The 14,423-nt window shown below is 45.9% G+C and overlaps 1 protein-coding gene across 1 annotated transcript in view; it reads right to left on the bottom strand.

The window, feature by feature from the left end:
* The window catches only part of LOC144175475 (cell adhesion molecule Dscam1-like), a 185,688-nt gene that overhangs the window by 29,209 nt on the left and 142,056 nt on the right, over window positions 1-14,423 (bottom strand). Inside the window, exons 16-19 of the mRNA XM_077704563.1 lie at window positions 11,626-11,774; window positions 7,341-7,472; window positions 4,814-4,984; window positions 3,687-3,757 (exon numbers count right to left, since the gene is read on the bottom strand). Of these exons, the coding sequence (XP_077560689.1) occupies window positions 3,687-3,757; window positions 4,814-4,984; window positions 7,341-7,472; window positions 11,626-11,774 (523 nt within the window). The remainder of the gene's footprint in view (window positions 1-3,686; window positions 3,758-4,813; window positions 4,985-7,340; window positions 7,473-11,625; window positions 11,775-14,423) is intronic.

Genomic DNA, 14,423 nt, shown 5'->3' with positions numbered 1-14,423 from the left:
CTTGTGCGAATACCTGAGTGGCAGGCTCGGAGATTTCCTCGATGCTCCTTCTCACTCTTCAGACAGATGGCAACGAATCACAAGAGTTCTGAGATAGTTCGCAGATTCTTAAACGGTTAAGTGGAATAAAAGAAATGTTTTTCTCTGATCAGCCTCAAAATGTGTCAAAAAAGTACAAATTAATCAAGACGTACCACAGAAGGTCGCAAACGCGTGCTTGTGGCTGCTTCATTTTTATTTATTAATATTCTTTTTTCTGTATAAAGATTAAAGGTTGAGAAAAAACGACAACAATACGAAAGAATTTCTAAGGCAATGTTTTTTTTTTTGTTCTTCTGAAAGAACTTTCAACGGCTATGCATGCGGGCACAAAACCTCCGCTTGATTTTTACCAGTTCATTCTGTTTATTGGTTGCTCAGGCATTTGAATTATTACTTTTCACTGTTATTGAAACGTCTGAGGGAAACCGCATATTGAAATCGCCCAAATAAACGTTTCCGACACGGCCGCGTGATCAATAACCTGAACGCCAAAAAAGCCTAAGCATGCAGATGCTTAATACTGCAGTAATCTAATTACATGCGTCGAACTAGTGAGGCATTATTATATGGGAGCGAGATAAGGTAAACGCAGCATCGGCAAAGGCAATCAAACCCGCGAGCCCTCATTCGTGCTTCAAAAGTGCTAGGTGAAAACCGCGTTCAATCAAAACAGCGCTGTGACGTGGTTCGCGAATTGTGAACTAATATGCATAAAAAAGGAAAAGCGCATTGGCGCACAGCACAAATATCACATCCGATAAACTTTCTATACTCCTCCAAGATGGGCCTGTTTGTGTGTCGGGATGTTGCGCGTGCTCAAGTAATAGCAAGACGAATAATTAACGCCTAGACTAATGAGAAGTAAAAGAAAAGAACGTAGAAAATGCTGGCTTGGGAATATCAGGTACAAAGACTCACCTAGTTAATTATAGGGGATGGTGAACAGCACGTACAAGAGAAGAAACAGAAGCTTCCTTGCCCAAACCAGATAAGGTTCCCATGAAAGCCGCTTTCAAAAGCGAGAAAATAGCTCCACACTATTATTATCCCGCGCGCCATCAAGCTGTACACTTCTCGGCAGTGCCGCCATCGCGCTCGTTCCTGAAGCGCACCGCGCTCCGATGGAAAACTAAGGGATTGTCCAGATGTGAATCTCATTCATGCAAGAAAGCGTCAGCTGTCGCTGCCGTGATTTTCTTCATCTTTGGAGTGTGCAGCATACATACATACACACATACATACATACACACATACATACATACATACATACATACATACATACATACATACATACATACATACATACATACATACATACATACATACATACATACATACATACATACATACATACATACATACATACATACATACATACATACATACGTACATACATACATACGTACATACATACATACATACATACATACATACATACATACATACATACATACATACATACATATACATACCTGCATACATACATACATACATACATACATACATACATACATACATACATACATACATACATACATACATATACATACCTGCATACATACATACATACATACATACATACATACATACATACATACATACATAGAAGGTAACGAAGTCCACAAATTTTTAAAGCTTGATAACGCAGATTTATAACCACAAAATTAATTTATAGTAGAACTTTGAGAGTACGTGAGCATCTCGTCCGTCCCTCGAGCGAACTTGAGGCTCGGCGCTATGTGCCCCCCTTGCTCCGGCTTAAAGGGTTCCGCAACTATAGTTCATACCACAAGCTGAATTCAGAACTGTGGAGGTTACGTTGTCGTCAGTAGAGCGCCCACTGAGAGCGCCTAACTCACCGTGAAGGAAATTTTGAAAGGATCTTTGAGTCTCCTCTTTTGGCAGGTGGAACCGCAAGGCCCAGGCGCCTACTCTCGCTTCCCTCCACGTTGAGTTAGGCGCCCTCAGTGGGCGCTCTACTGACAACAATGTAGCCTTTACAGTGCTGCATGCAGCTTCGCGTGTGAACTATAGGCGTTTCTCGCACCTCCCTCGCCCGTGATGCCGACCCTGATTTGCGATTTAGCCGTCTAAAGCCCGTTCTACGTGGGGCGAATTTCGCTTGCGAATTCGCAGCTGCGGCGCCACTCGTCCACCAAAACGATCTATTCTCGTTGCTGTGGCGAATTCCCAAATGTTTGGAAAAGTCCAGCTTCTCTTCTGAACGCGGCTTAGCATTTGGCAATATGTCGCACGAGTGAAAAGAGGAAAATAATTTGTTTTGCCGCACGGCAGGCACCGCAACTGCGAATTCGCAGGCGAAATTCGCCCCATGTAGAAATGGCTTTAGTGATCACGTTCGCTCGCTTCAGCAGTGTCATTGGCCACCAATCCATTTGAGCCGCCAATCCCGTTTCGTCTACCTTTGCCGCCTACTCGGCCCTTCACTCGCAGCGCACTCTATTTGACACTGATACGCCGGGTCACAGGCACGCCATGCAGCCAAGAGCCGCCGTTTCCCGAGCTTAGGCCGACTGCTACGCCAAGAAGCGCTACCGTTTCCCGTTCGGACTGTCGCCTGCTCTCTGCGTGTGCTTCCTGATTTAAGTGCAGAGCACTTTCGGGGCTCGCCATTATGTCGTAGCTCGCTCGCTGGACCCAAGTACAGTCAGACGGCATTCCGTCGTAGCGGCTGTCGTCACGGCCTAAACCAGAGGCTTCGCAAGCCAAGCGGTCTATATAGTCATTAGCGTTCGAAACTCGTGATTCCCTGGCGCTTGTCATACACCTCCTCGTTGGTTAGCGCAAAAAAACTGCAGGTGCATTTGAGGCCAAATATACGTAATTAACCAGCAGCGCCTGCGTTCATTTAGTTAGGAACACTCGTTGGGTTGGTTTTTACTAAGCAAAAAAAATAGCAGTGCAACGCCGGCACGTGCGGGAGGAAAAGCAACCAAAAAAAGAACTGAACTCCCGCTGGCGCAGTTTCAGCAGGGGAGCGCGCGAGCACTGCGAAGGTGTGAAATTTGAATTGCATTGGATGGTAGCAGTTAGTGGATACGGCGCTGCAGCCCATTATGGCGAAACACTGATCTGCGCTTCCGATAGCTTTTACATTGAGTGGAATGGGTTTAATTTTCCTCTGTTCTGTGGCTCTCTCTCTAGGTATTGAAGACGCAAATCTGCGCCGATATAGGTCATGTATTTTTCCCACAAAATTAAAACACGAAGAAAACGAGTGCGCTCCGTTCTTGTCTGAAACACCTGGGCGGAATAAATGGCAAAAAAAAAGGCGTGCGCCTCCAGTTTCGATTGACCGTGCATAAAAACGTGGTACTGTGCATGTGTTGAGGCACTGCAAAGGGGTTTATTCACTCGACAGCTAAATCCGGCCTCAGGCGTTGAGTGGCTTGAACCAAAATCATAAAAACGAATCGCAACAAACGAATCGCCAGTGCCAGCGTTTTATATATGTTTCATTCTCCCAAGTTCAATGCTGCGGGGCTATAGTTCACCTATCGAGAGCATATGCTTAAGGATCCGCTACATTTTCGCTACAGAGACAAGCACTGTAGCTTAGTAATAGCGCTCAGAAGTGTGGGTTTTCCCTGCTTCACTCACAACAAAAATGAAACCAAGTTTACCTTCCACGTTACCAAGACGGTACGAGATCCTGTTGCGGTCGCCTTGATATCCAGTGGCACACCACTCGGAGCTGGGTGTAAAAGAAAGAACATAAAGTTGATCATTTTCCCTGAGCTCTGTGCCATTGGTTCAGTGTTCAGGGTGTAATCAAACGTGATTAGACGTAGCGCACAACTGCAGCGATCGCTCACCGGGTGATTGCGTTGTCTGTGAAATGACTCCTCTCTCCAGACGTAGCTTCCTTCTCCAAGTGGGCGCTTGTACCACCACTTTAACTGCGTATCCTAGTACGTGTTTGTAGCATTTTGGCTGATACGTGTGAAACTAATTTTGTGCTACTTCCGAGACTTTCAAACTGCGATGACAGCAGTTCGTGGGGTCACGCTATTCGACATAAGTGTATACATATAGCAAATCCTTTACTTTCAGATCATGGTCGCGTTAATGCATGTTTCTCACCATCCCATGTAAGCGTAAATTTTGTTTCCACAATAAAATGCGTCTGGTGGAGTATTGCTCCGTATTTCAGCTCTGACTGGCGCGTACGTTCATCTAAAGCACCGACGTTGTAAAACAATGTATCTAGGTAATATATATTCAAAGGTGTGCCCCACTTCATGTGAAAGAAGTGTAACACGCGTATACATTCAACAAGCATTGTGAAAGTAAAGCTCTACAGGGGCAATCTATATATGCCACCATAATAGAAAACGCAGCGTGCATGCATGTCGGAAAAACATGGCCACTTCCCAACCTTTGCGCTATTTTTAGCGTTATTAGTTATTAATTTGCCTATTCAAGATACGGAGATTTTGAGAATGTGATGTAAACTAGGATTTGGAACTCCTCGGGCATTGAGGAACAATCTAGTGGTACGGGCTCTTCTGGTCTTGTACCCTCACACAAAAATTTGCAAAAGGAGGGAAGATTCCTAAAGCAACAGGTGATCTGTTTCTTGCTCACAATCCAGCTATATTATTATTTTCTTGGGTTTTTTCACTGAATCCTCATCCGTGTACCTGCATGACTGCCAAACTGAAATGCCCCTGATCGACTTACTTCAATTCCTTAAAAAACCATTATGCCCGCCCGAATCAATGGCACAAGCCTCTACGCAGAACAGTACCTTCTTGGTCCGTGGTGACTATGAGCGGGTCGCTATGGTCGCTCAGACCGAAGGCGTTACCCGCTCGAATCCTGAACTCGTAACTGGTGGCCGGCCGCAGTCCCGTCACCAGTTGTGACAGCTCCATGGGTTCCTTTACAGCAGATACGTGAGTGTCGTATTCCCAGGAACCTCGGCAGAGAGAGGAGCGTGAAAAATAAAACGGCCAGGTAAAGCACGGTAATAACACCTGCCGAGACATTAAAGCTTGTACTTTAAAGACGACAGTTTTTTTGCGCTACTCAAACGAAAAAAGTTTCGTCTGTCTGTCTGTCTGTCTTTCTTTCTTTCTGTCTGTCTGTCTGTCTGTCTGTCCATCTCTCCGTTTTTCTGCCATCTGTCATCTGTCATGTGCCATCCGTTTTTCTGCCATCTCTCCATCTGTCTGTCCTTCGACAATGCCGCCCGCCCAAGTTGCAAGAATTTTTGAACGAGATTGTTAAATAAGCAAAACATTTTCAACCTAATGAGCCTAGAAAGGTTCTCCACATTTGTCAACATTGTTCAGCAAAAAGAATAAATTATGCTTATTTCAGGAAGAACGTGAATACATCACCGAGATTTGCAATATTTTTTTAAATCAAGATATATGTGTACTCTTTTTTGCGATAGCAGATTAAAAAAACGCGCTGAAAAATATTTTTTAACCACAAAATATCGACAAGGCAAGCGCCTGAGCCCCTCGCTCATGTCCCGAGCGCCAAACCTCAACAGCCTCAATAGATGCCATGCCAGCAGTACGAACGCGGCAAAGTTGAACTCTACAAATGAATGGGTAGCTCAAAACAGAAGGCGAACAGGGTTGAGGTAGGCGGATCAGACAGGGCAGGCAGTTACGAGCTGTGGCGGGAGCAGACTATCGTCTTTTGGCGACACTTACAGGGACCCGAGAAGATGCGCGGCTAATTTTTTTTTTTTATCGCCACCGCTGGGGAGCGCGGGTTCCGGCCGCAACCTGATGAGAAGGAGTTCCACCCTCCCTTCGAAGTAGATCCACATTCAAGTTAATATCTCTCTCTTCGCTGCAAAAAGGCGAAGTTAAGGATGGACTAGGGGGAGAGTTTCTGTTTCGTTAACCATTGTAATAGAATTATAACTGTTCAGTTATTTGCACCGTGTTAATTTCACGCATGCCACGATTTGGATGTGAGTTGGGTAAATACGTCCGCACGTCCTTCTCTTTCTCAAGGCAACATTTCCACCCAGAACGCTGGTGTAGCAAGCTAGGTGCGTTTGCTATAGCAAAGGCACCTATAGCTTGCTACACTAGCGTTGTACGGGCGAACCTCACCAGTACACACTAATCTCTCTCTCTCTCTCTCTCTCTCTCTCTCTCTCTCTCTCTTTCTCTCTCTCTCTCTCTCTCTCTCTCTCTCTCTCTCTCTCTCTCTCTCTCTCTCTCTCTCTCTCTCTCTCTCTCTCTCTACCGGAAATGCGCACACATTTTAAATTGTTTAGCATTTCTTCACCCATACTCTACGATTTTATGTGCATATCTATTCCATTGCATTCCAATTCTCTCAAAGGTAGATCCCCGTTAGATCTCCGGGCGAACAAAACTATCACCCGCTACAGACACGACATGCATTTATTGCGGCTAAAAATATTCAGTCCTTTGAAAAATCACCGATCTGTTTGGGTCCGAGTTACCATAACGAGCAATATTTTTAGGCAACAAAGAAGAAAATAGCGGCGCCTGCTTGCGTTCATTCGGGGCGGCTGCTCTCTACCGCGAAAAGGAGAGGTCGTACCACATACATCAATTATAGGGCAAATACCTCGCTTTTCGTGTTTTTTTGCTTACATATACATTACTGACCTGTTCTCCCAAACGATTTTTTACATATTCTTTGACGACACATACTCAAGAGTTCGTTGGTGAAGTCTATCCTTGGACAGCACACCGTTTATTGGCGTAGCATGAGAGAAAAGACAAAACGCAAGTCACTCACCAAGTCACTGAATAAGTATTGACGTTTCGGGAACACTACGGCCCCCGTGAAGTCAATTTTTATTCTCTCACTTAGTCACTAAGGCTTCCTTGGCTTCGGCTGAGCTATCGAAGCCAATTTGTTGCTCTTTAGAAGGCCCTGGAACACGGCCCATCTTCTACGCATTTCATTTCTGAAGTCTCATTGGTCTCCATGGCCACATGACCAGCGTTCCGAAGTCTCTCTCGGCGCTGTCTCCACTCTGTCGTTCTCCGCTCCGCTAACGCTCCTTCTGGTTAGAGAGCTACGCGAAAACTAACAGACCATCGCGAAGATGTTGCGGAGATGCCCCATTCATTGGTCAGGCAAAACAACAACAGCTTAAGCGGTATCTGTTGCCATTTTGATGCGGCTGCTTTTTCTTGATTGCGCAAAAAGAAAGATATTTCACAGCAATGGCACCAAAATATTTTGAAAAGGAACCGCGTTTCTTTGCTTGGTACAACTGAGACGTATTTTGGTGGCACCTTTTTGCGTTTTGTAAGTTGTTGGCTCACCAGCAAGGTTTTTGTGCTCAAGCACGTACTCAAGCACCGGGCTGTTCCCCGAGTAAGGCGGCAGCCAAGCGAGCGTCACGGATCGGCTTGCCGACTGCGTCACCTCCAGGCCTCGAGGCTTGTCTGGGGCCTCTGTTGAGTACAAGAAGAAAGGATACGCTGAAAGGATACGCTGACGTTGCAACAAGAGCATCTGCGTAAAGATCGGCTTCTTTTACTTCATCTCAAGGAGTATATCATGCGTGTTGCCTCTCCCATGTAATATTATGGAACACTGCAGACATACACTCCATTTGGTTCATTCAGGATCTAATAGCACAAGGACAACAGGACGAAACAGAAAAGGACATGACACGCGCTCCCAATCCACTAAATTGGTGCGGGAAAAGAACAACATACAAGGAGGAGCTCTCGCGCTGTATATTTTAGAACACAAAATCTAGAACCTGCAATGAAGAAAAACAATCATTTGCCTTAACGCACGTTCAAATGCGTAAAATATATCTACATGGTTGGTTCTTACTAGAGGTGTGAAGGACCTCGTGCCGCCCGGCTTAATTATCACCCCGGCCCCAGCCGGACTCGGGCCGAAATGTAAATGCTTCGAACGGGCCGGGCCGTCTTGACGGCCCGGGCTGGCCCGGCAGAGTGATTATCACCGAAACTATATGTTGCTGACGCGGTAAAAGCACGGGTCAGGTTTCCTTTTACATTCCACGGGACTTATCGTTAGGCCCTGAGGAACATGTGGGCGTATGGCAAGCTGGTAAGTGTGAGAGATCTGCAACTGCATGTCCGGGATAAACTGAGCAACGCATGCGTCTCAGCGACACACCGCCTAGGGATGTGCAACGAATGACAAGTCAGCGTGACCAGAATAAACCTCTCAGTTTGGGGGAAAACAAATCTTCACGATGGAACACTTTGAACAGCCAACGCTGGTAGAGAAACCTGCGTCTCCATCTGTTTTCTGTAGCTGTGCCCTATTCGGAGTTGCGCTTCCTTCTCTGAGGCAACAAAAGTGAAGCTGTCAAAGACTGACGTGACAATTCAACTGTCGTTTGGCTCTTTCTTTCTTCGGGATAACATCGTGGCGAGCGTAGCTGGTGGTAGGAAGTTGCCTGTGTCCTCGGATGTCGTGGCCGGCAGACGAAGAAGGAAGGAAAAGCGCAACAGCGGAGTGAGGTGGTGTAAATGCGCCAACAGCCACCTAAACAGTAAGACTTAATATGATTAAAACTTTACAGATAAGCAATATGAGTCGGTATAGAACGTAGTGAAGCGGCAACGATAAAATGTGCATAAATGCATGCGTGTACTTAGCGTCTCAATAAAAAGCATGGACCGAGTCCGACTGCCATATATACTCTTGAGAAATGGAAACGTATACGGACGAAACAACGAAGCAAGTACACACCCTGTTTAAACAAACCTTAACCGGCTGGTCCCCTGGCATACAGGTTTCATTTGTGGATAGCAATCGCAAGAAACAGGTTCAAATGCCCAAGGTGCCATTCTATTTTTAATTGCTTGTTTTATTTCATTATGGCACATTATGAAATTCTACACAAAATGGCGGGTGGTTCTGTTCCCTTTAGGTGAGCTCCAGCTCTTTGTTTTTACTTTTCAGTGGTTTGGGTTATTTCTGTTCCGGCCACTTTTCTTGAATATTTTACAATGTTATCGTGAATTTGGCCGTGGTTTGGGGGGTTTTTGGTTCATCTTTTTTTTTAAGTTGGGCGGTTGGGTCACCTTTATGTCGGTTTCAATTCTTTCCTATGTAGCTGAGCGAAGGACAGCTGTGGTAGGGATATGTGCATGATTGTTATGTTTAATTGGGGTTGTTTTGGCCGTTTAATGTTGGTCTTGCCTGTTATCATTTCCCTTAGGATGCATTTTACCGCCTTTAGGTAGTTTTCGCTTCCAAAAGTGCCCCAATCAGGCGCGGGCCTTACGGTATTCGGGTTGGAAACACGCAGCCGGTCAGGGCCGGGCCCGGGCCATAAGGTTAAGGTGGCCCGGCCCGGCACGTCGGCCTTTTTAGTCGGGTAGAGCCGGGCCTACTGCGATAAGCACAGGGCCCGGGCAGGGCTCGGGCCCAAATTTATGGCCTATGCACAGCTCTAGTTCTTACTGACATGAAATCAGTCTTCGCGTCTTCACACCAGACAACATCCTGTGATCCTGATTCGTTCGTGCATCAAACACTACCGCTATATGACCAGGGTCAGCGTTTGTATGGAACCTAATGTCAGCCGAGGCGACGAGATTTGAGGCGTCCCTATATACGCAGCAACCTGCGAGAGCGCATCCAGAGAAGCAATCTAACCAGCCGATCCCAAAACCATTTATCCATCAAATATTGATTTATCCATCAAATATCGGATATAATGCTTCCTTTATCGACAATGTTTGCACCCCAAGTTTTCTTTATCGCATTTCTCGCCCATTCTGTCATTTCTGCGCACGTGCTCATTCTGAAGCAGAGATCCAACTTATATTTCCCCCTCTTGCGCCCTCTTCGATTTGCCTTGGTACGAGCAACAAGTATCGCGTTTCCGTGACCCTCTCAATGAAACAGACGACCATTGGACGTGATAAAAATCGTTCGGCCCTGCATTGACCCTTTGAAAAGCGATCTGCTCTGAATTTGATATTTTTGAAAGGCACTGAACTTTCGCCAATTTATTGATGTTCGTGCCATTTAGATAGTATCCATGGTCGGTTGCACATAAATGTGGGTTCCGTACCCAACCTGTACCTGTTTTAATTTTGGTAAGACCGATCGGTTGTAAAACAGTTCGCCCGCGTTCTTTCGTTTCCTATCAATACGTTGGTTGATTGTGCTCCTTGTACATTAAAGCAAAAGTCTTGCCTACATTTACTGCGCAGTTATCCTTTAATTTATTCGTTCTTAGTTCTACCCGCCATCCATTTAAATATGGTCATATTTTTTGAAGCATTACCGGGGTGGCATAAATAATGATTCCGACACAGGCTGTAATGACAGCACTACAGTCGCACTTTCCCTGTTTTGTAAAACTGCATGCTACCACCGAACAATCCACAATTTGTCGTTAGGATACCTGTACGTAATGATTAATGCAGTTTTCAGGGAAGCATCCCAAATTTGAGGCGTATCATGACAATATTCATTGACTGATTATGAAATTTAAAGCAGCGAAACAGCATAGGTCATGTGGCACGCCGTGATGAAGGGCTCCGGAATACTTTTGACCGCCCGGGGACCTTTATAGTGCGCCGAAATCTCGAACACACGGTCATTTTTGCTTATCGCCTCCAACAGGACAATGTACTTATACCGACGCCACAAAATTAATGTACGTGTAGGTACATTTGTCGAGCAGTGCAGGTATCCGGAAGAATCCAAAAATGCCGCCAAATCCCGCGTGGCCTGATTTATTTAGCGTGGGAGAGCCGCTCGCCCAAGCTAAAAATCGCCGCTCACAGTGAGTATGACAATGTTTTGCGGGCACCCGTATTTCACACGACAAAAATACTGTAGGGTGTATACACTCTCCAAGTATAGAACCGATGTTTTCCAAAACTACGTAAGCCCCAGTATTACTCGGCTGAACGTTTGCATTTGTCGAAAACTTTCTTTTTTTAGATTCGAGCAATCTTGGTGGCATAAAAGGGCTGATTAAGTCGTGACACAAATGCCGGACATCAATTTTCATGCTATATGTTGGGCTTCTTAACTAAAAAATATAACTTTTCCTGGCCGGCGCCTAGGATCACCAACCTCTCCCAATAAAGATATTTCTCTCTCTTTACGCACCAAAGAGAACAACCAAAAGTATTTGTTACATTGTAAGTCCGTGCCTAATTATTCCGCCAAGAAACCTTGCCTCACATTTATTACGCCTCGCAGCATGACATATGAGCAATACATGCGATATGAGCAATACCACGTTTAAGCCAAAATAAGGTTCGTCTTTCTAAAGCAGTCGCGCGTGTATTCGTTGTAATAGACACTGACTACGGCTTCACTCGCTTCATTACACTTTGAAATGAACTGGTATATGAACTCCCCCAGTAACTCAAAACGGTTAGAGCGCAACGATGCACTATCACTGGCGCACTGAAAGCCACGCCTGTGGTAAAGATAAAACCAAAATTCACTCAGCAGAGCCGTATTAAACCCACCAGCAGTCTTCGTATGGACAACACTGTCAGACCTTCGATTTCGCAGAAATGTTCACGTTAGTTTCGGTATACCACTGAGTAGTTGGTCGTAATGAAACTGCTGAATAGCACAAACCTTGTACGATAACTTGAAAGCTTGTCTCGTCGGTACCGTACGCATTTTGAGCTCGGCAGGTGAACAGCGACGAGTCCTGACGTTCGCAGCCAGTGATGTGGATGAGGGACTCGGACCATCCGCTGCCCGTGCTTTCTTGTACCATGTACCTGCAGCCATGTAAAGCACGAGGGTGTGAGTGCCTCGCGTGACGGGGAGGGTTTCGCATTCGTGGGGGCTATTCTGCGGGTATGTTAACAACAGAGTGGTTGTACAACCGCAAATTAAGTGTTGCACACAAAAATACCAAGAAAATGCACAGCGTCGTGAGCGCGTGCCTCGCGGCGACCGCCGAGCATCGCAGCACGCGTAGTGGCTTTAGCAAAAAAAAACGGCAAAAACCACGGGGAGCGAAAAAAATCCGAGCGCTTGTGAGCGCAGGCCTCGCGGCTACCGCTAAGTCTCCGGCTCGCACAGTGGCTTTAGCAAAAACAAAAGAACTCCAGCGCTGTCGTCAAGTGTTGTCGCACATGTTGTGCTTTGCATGAGGTACACGACGATATCGATGCATAAGACGATTACTACTACAGCACCAAGAAACCCAATGACGGAACATGTAAATAAATAATTTCGAACTTGTAACAATGAGTGGTGATGTGTCCTTCAGTGCTCACGTATAAAAAAATCCTGCAGCTTCGCTATGGTTCAAACCTTGCGTGACTTAGTGGAATCGTCGCACATTGAGCCGGTGGAAGTATACAAAGCTGAGGATGGCTTTGCACCCTCCCCTCACCGCGAACAATACGACGACCTCTTTGATGCATATGAGGACGATTACTTTCGCCACAACTATTTAAATAAACAATAATACTGAAACTTAATCACGTGTCCGGCAGTGCTCACCTACAACAGCGGCGCCATTCAAGTCTACGCGTCAGTGCAGGCTTCCCCGATTTTTTTTTTTTGAAGAGGTGTTCATGGGCAAAACTAGGCGAAGCCTTAAAAGACTTGGGGGTTCTACAAGATATAGTTTTGGCGTGATGCGAAGGAACAGACATGCATACAAACGTCCTGCACTGCTATTTCGGGGTCATTTCTCTACTTTTCGCCCATATCCCTACCGCATACGCCGTACACTTATTTGTGTTTGGATAGCCGCCTGTCCTAGATGGTAATGATCATCTCCGGAAAATAAACACTATCATGCTTTATCTTCTATTAAACCTCTTTTAAGCATTTCCCAACCAACCATCTGCCCCGTACCGTTAGCGCGGAGTACTTCTGGACAATTCTCAATGTTGTGCCTGGAGGATGGAACGAGGACAAAATAAACGTCGATCACCAGCAAGTTTGCGGTAAAGATATTTTAACTCGATCCAGGCGAATAAAACGTGAGAATGAAAATAGAAACATGGCACAGCACTAACTCTCTTTGGGGGTAATAATTTTTTTTGGCAGCACGTATTGATAGAGGACGCATTTCTGGATGCCAGTTTCTCTATACCGTTTCAGGATTACTGCTACGATCCGGCTTCTAATAACCTTCTCTCGGCTGAGTGGCTGGAGCGAGATCTGGTAGCAGTAATTGTTCATTCCGCCTCTTACTTTTCACCTCCTCATCGAAGACAGGTGCGCATCGAATTACTTGAAAATCATCATCATCATCATCATCATCATCATTCACTATTCCCTTCAAAGCCCCTGTCCGGGTATTACATAACGGGGGGGGGTGGCTAAACAATACTCACACAATAAAAGAACGGTCATGTGAAACGATAAGTAGCAGCAACTGAAAAAATACACTAGAAGTAAGCGTATACGAAAAATAAAAGAATGAAAATAACACAAGCAATGGGCTTTTGCACGATAACTAGAGGTTATGGGCAGGTTATAAATTCTGGAAGTTCGAAGGTTCTCGCTCTGCAGGTACAAGAACGAAACAGTAATACTTGCTCCTGAGAAATGGTCGTGTATAAAAGCGACGAACAGTAACAAAAAGCAACACCAACCGAAAATGTCAATAAATGTGAAAGAGTAACACAAGCATTGAAAAAATATCGGGAGTACACTCGCAATCTTTATTCACGCTCCCTACACCAAGGGTCACTCCCGCCTTACGTTGAGTTTTAAATGCAGAGCATTTCTTAGCCTCGCCTGTTCCTGCGTCGGACGGTGTCAACAGTTTCGCGTCCGCAGCAGGTGCGCATCTCCTTCCCTCCTCTCTCTCAACATCAACTGGCGCGCGCATGCGTCGTAGTCAGCCCGTTCGCTCCGTCGCGGTCTCGGCCTAACAGGTGCGTGATAGCAGCGTGGTGGGTCGTGGAAGGGCGCGCGCTGCTTGCGCATGCGCGCTCTCCCCCCCGTACTGCTCTCCCTCTACTGCGCGCGCTGCAAATATAGCGGCTAGCGGTCGCTCGTGTTTCAGTCACTGCGTTGCTCCTTCCTTCCTTGGTTGACGCCCGTGCCCACGTTTACTCGTGTCTGCTACTCCAGCATCACGGAAGAAGCGATGGAAGCAACACTGCCTTCAATCAGTACTGAGGCCCCAATACTCTGCATTTACTCGTGTTCCCCTCGCGGGAAGGCGCGGGAATTTTTTTCTTTCCCACGTCCGTTCAATGACAATCATCTTCGCTATTGGTGTCATCATCATCAGCCTACTTATTTCAACTCCCTCTCTAGCAGACTTCGACCCTCTGCCATTCTGCGTGAACGAAATGCATTGCCAAACCGCGACTTTTCTGATCCCTTCACTGTTTTTTTTTCCTACGCCTAACGCAATGAAGTAAACTAACCATATATATTTCCTCTATTCCTAA

This window comes from Haemaphysalis longicornis, unplaced genomic scaffold (assembly GCF_048455015.1).
Source record: "Haemaphysalis longicornis isolate Haplotype H1 unplaced genomic scaffold, Haemaphysalis longicornis Haplotype H1 scaffold_3, whole genome shotgun sequence".
Taxonomy (NCBI): domain Eukaryota; kingdom Metazoa; phylum Arthropoda; class Arachnida; order Ixodida; family Ixodidae; genus Haemaphysalis; species Haemaphysalis longicornis.
Note: the sequence above shows the minus strand (reverse complement) of the source record. Positions and strands in the feature narration are given on the sequence as shown.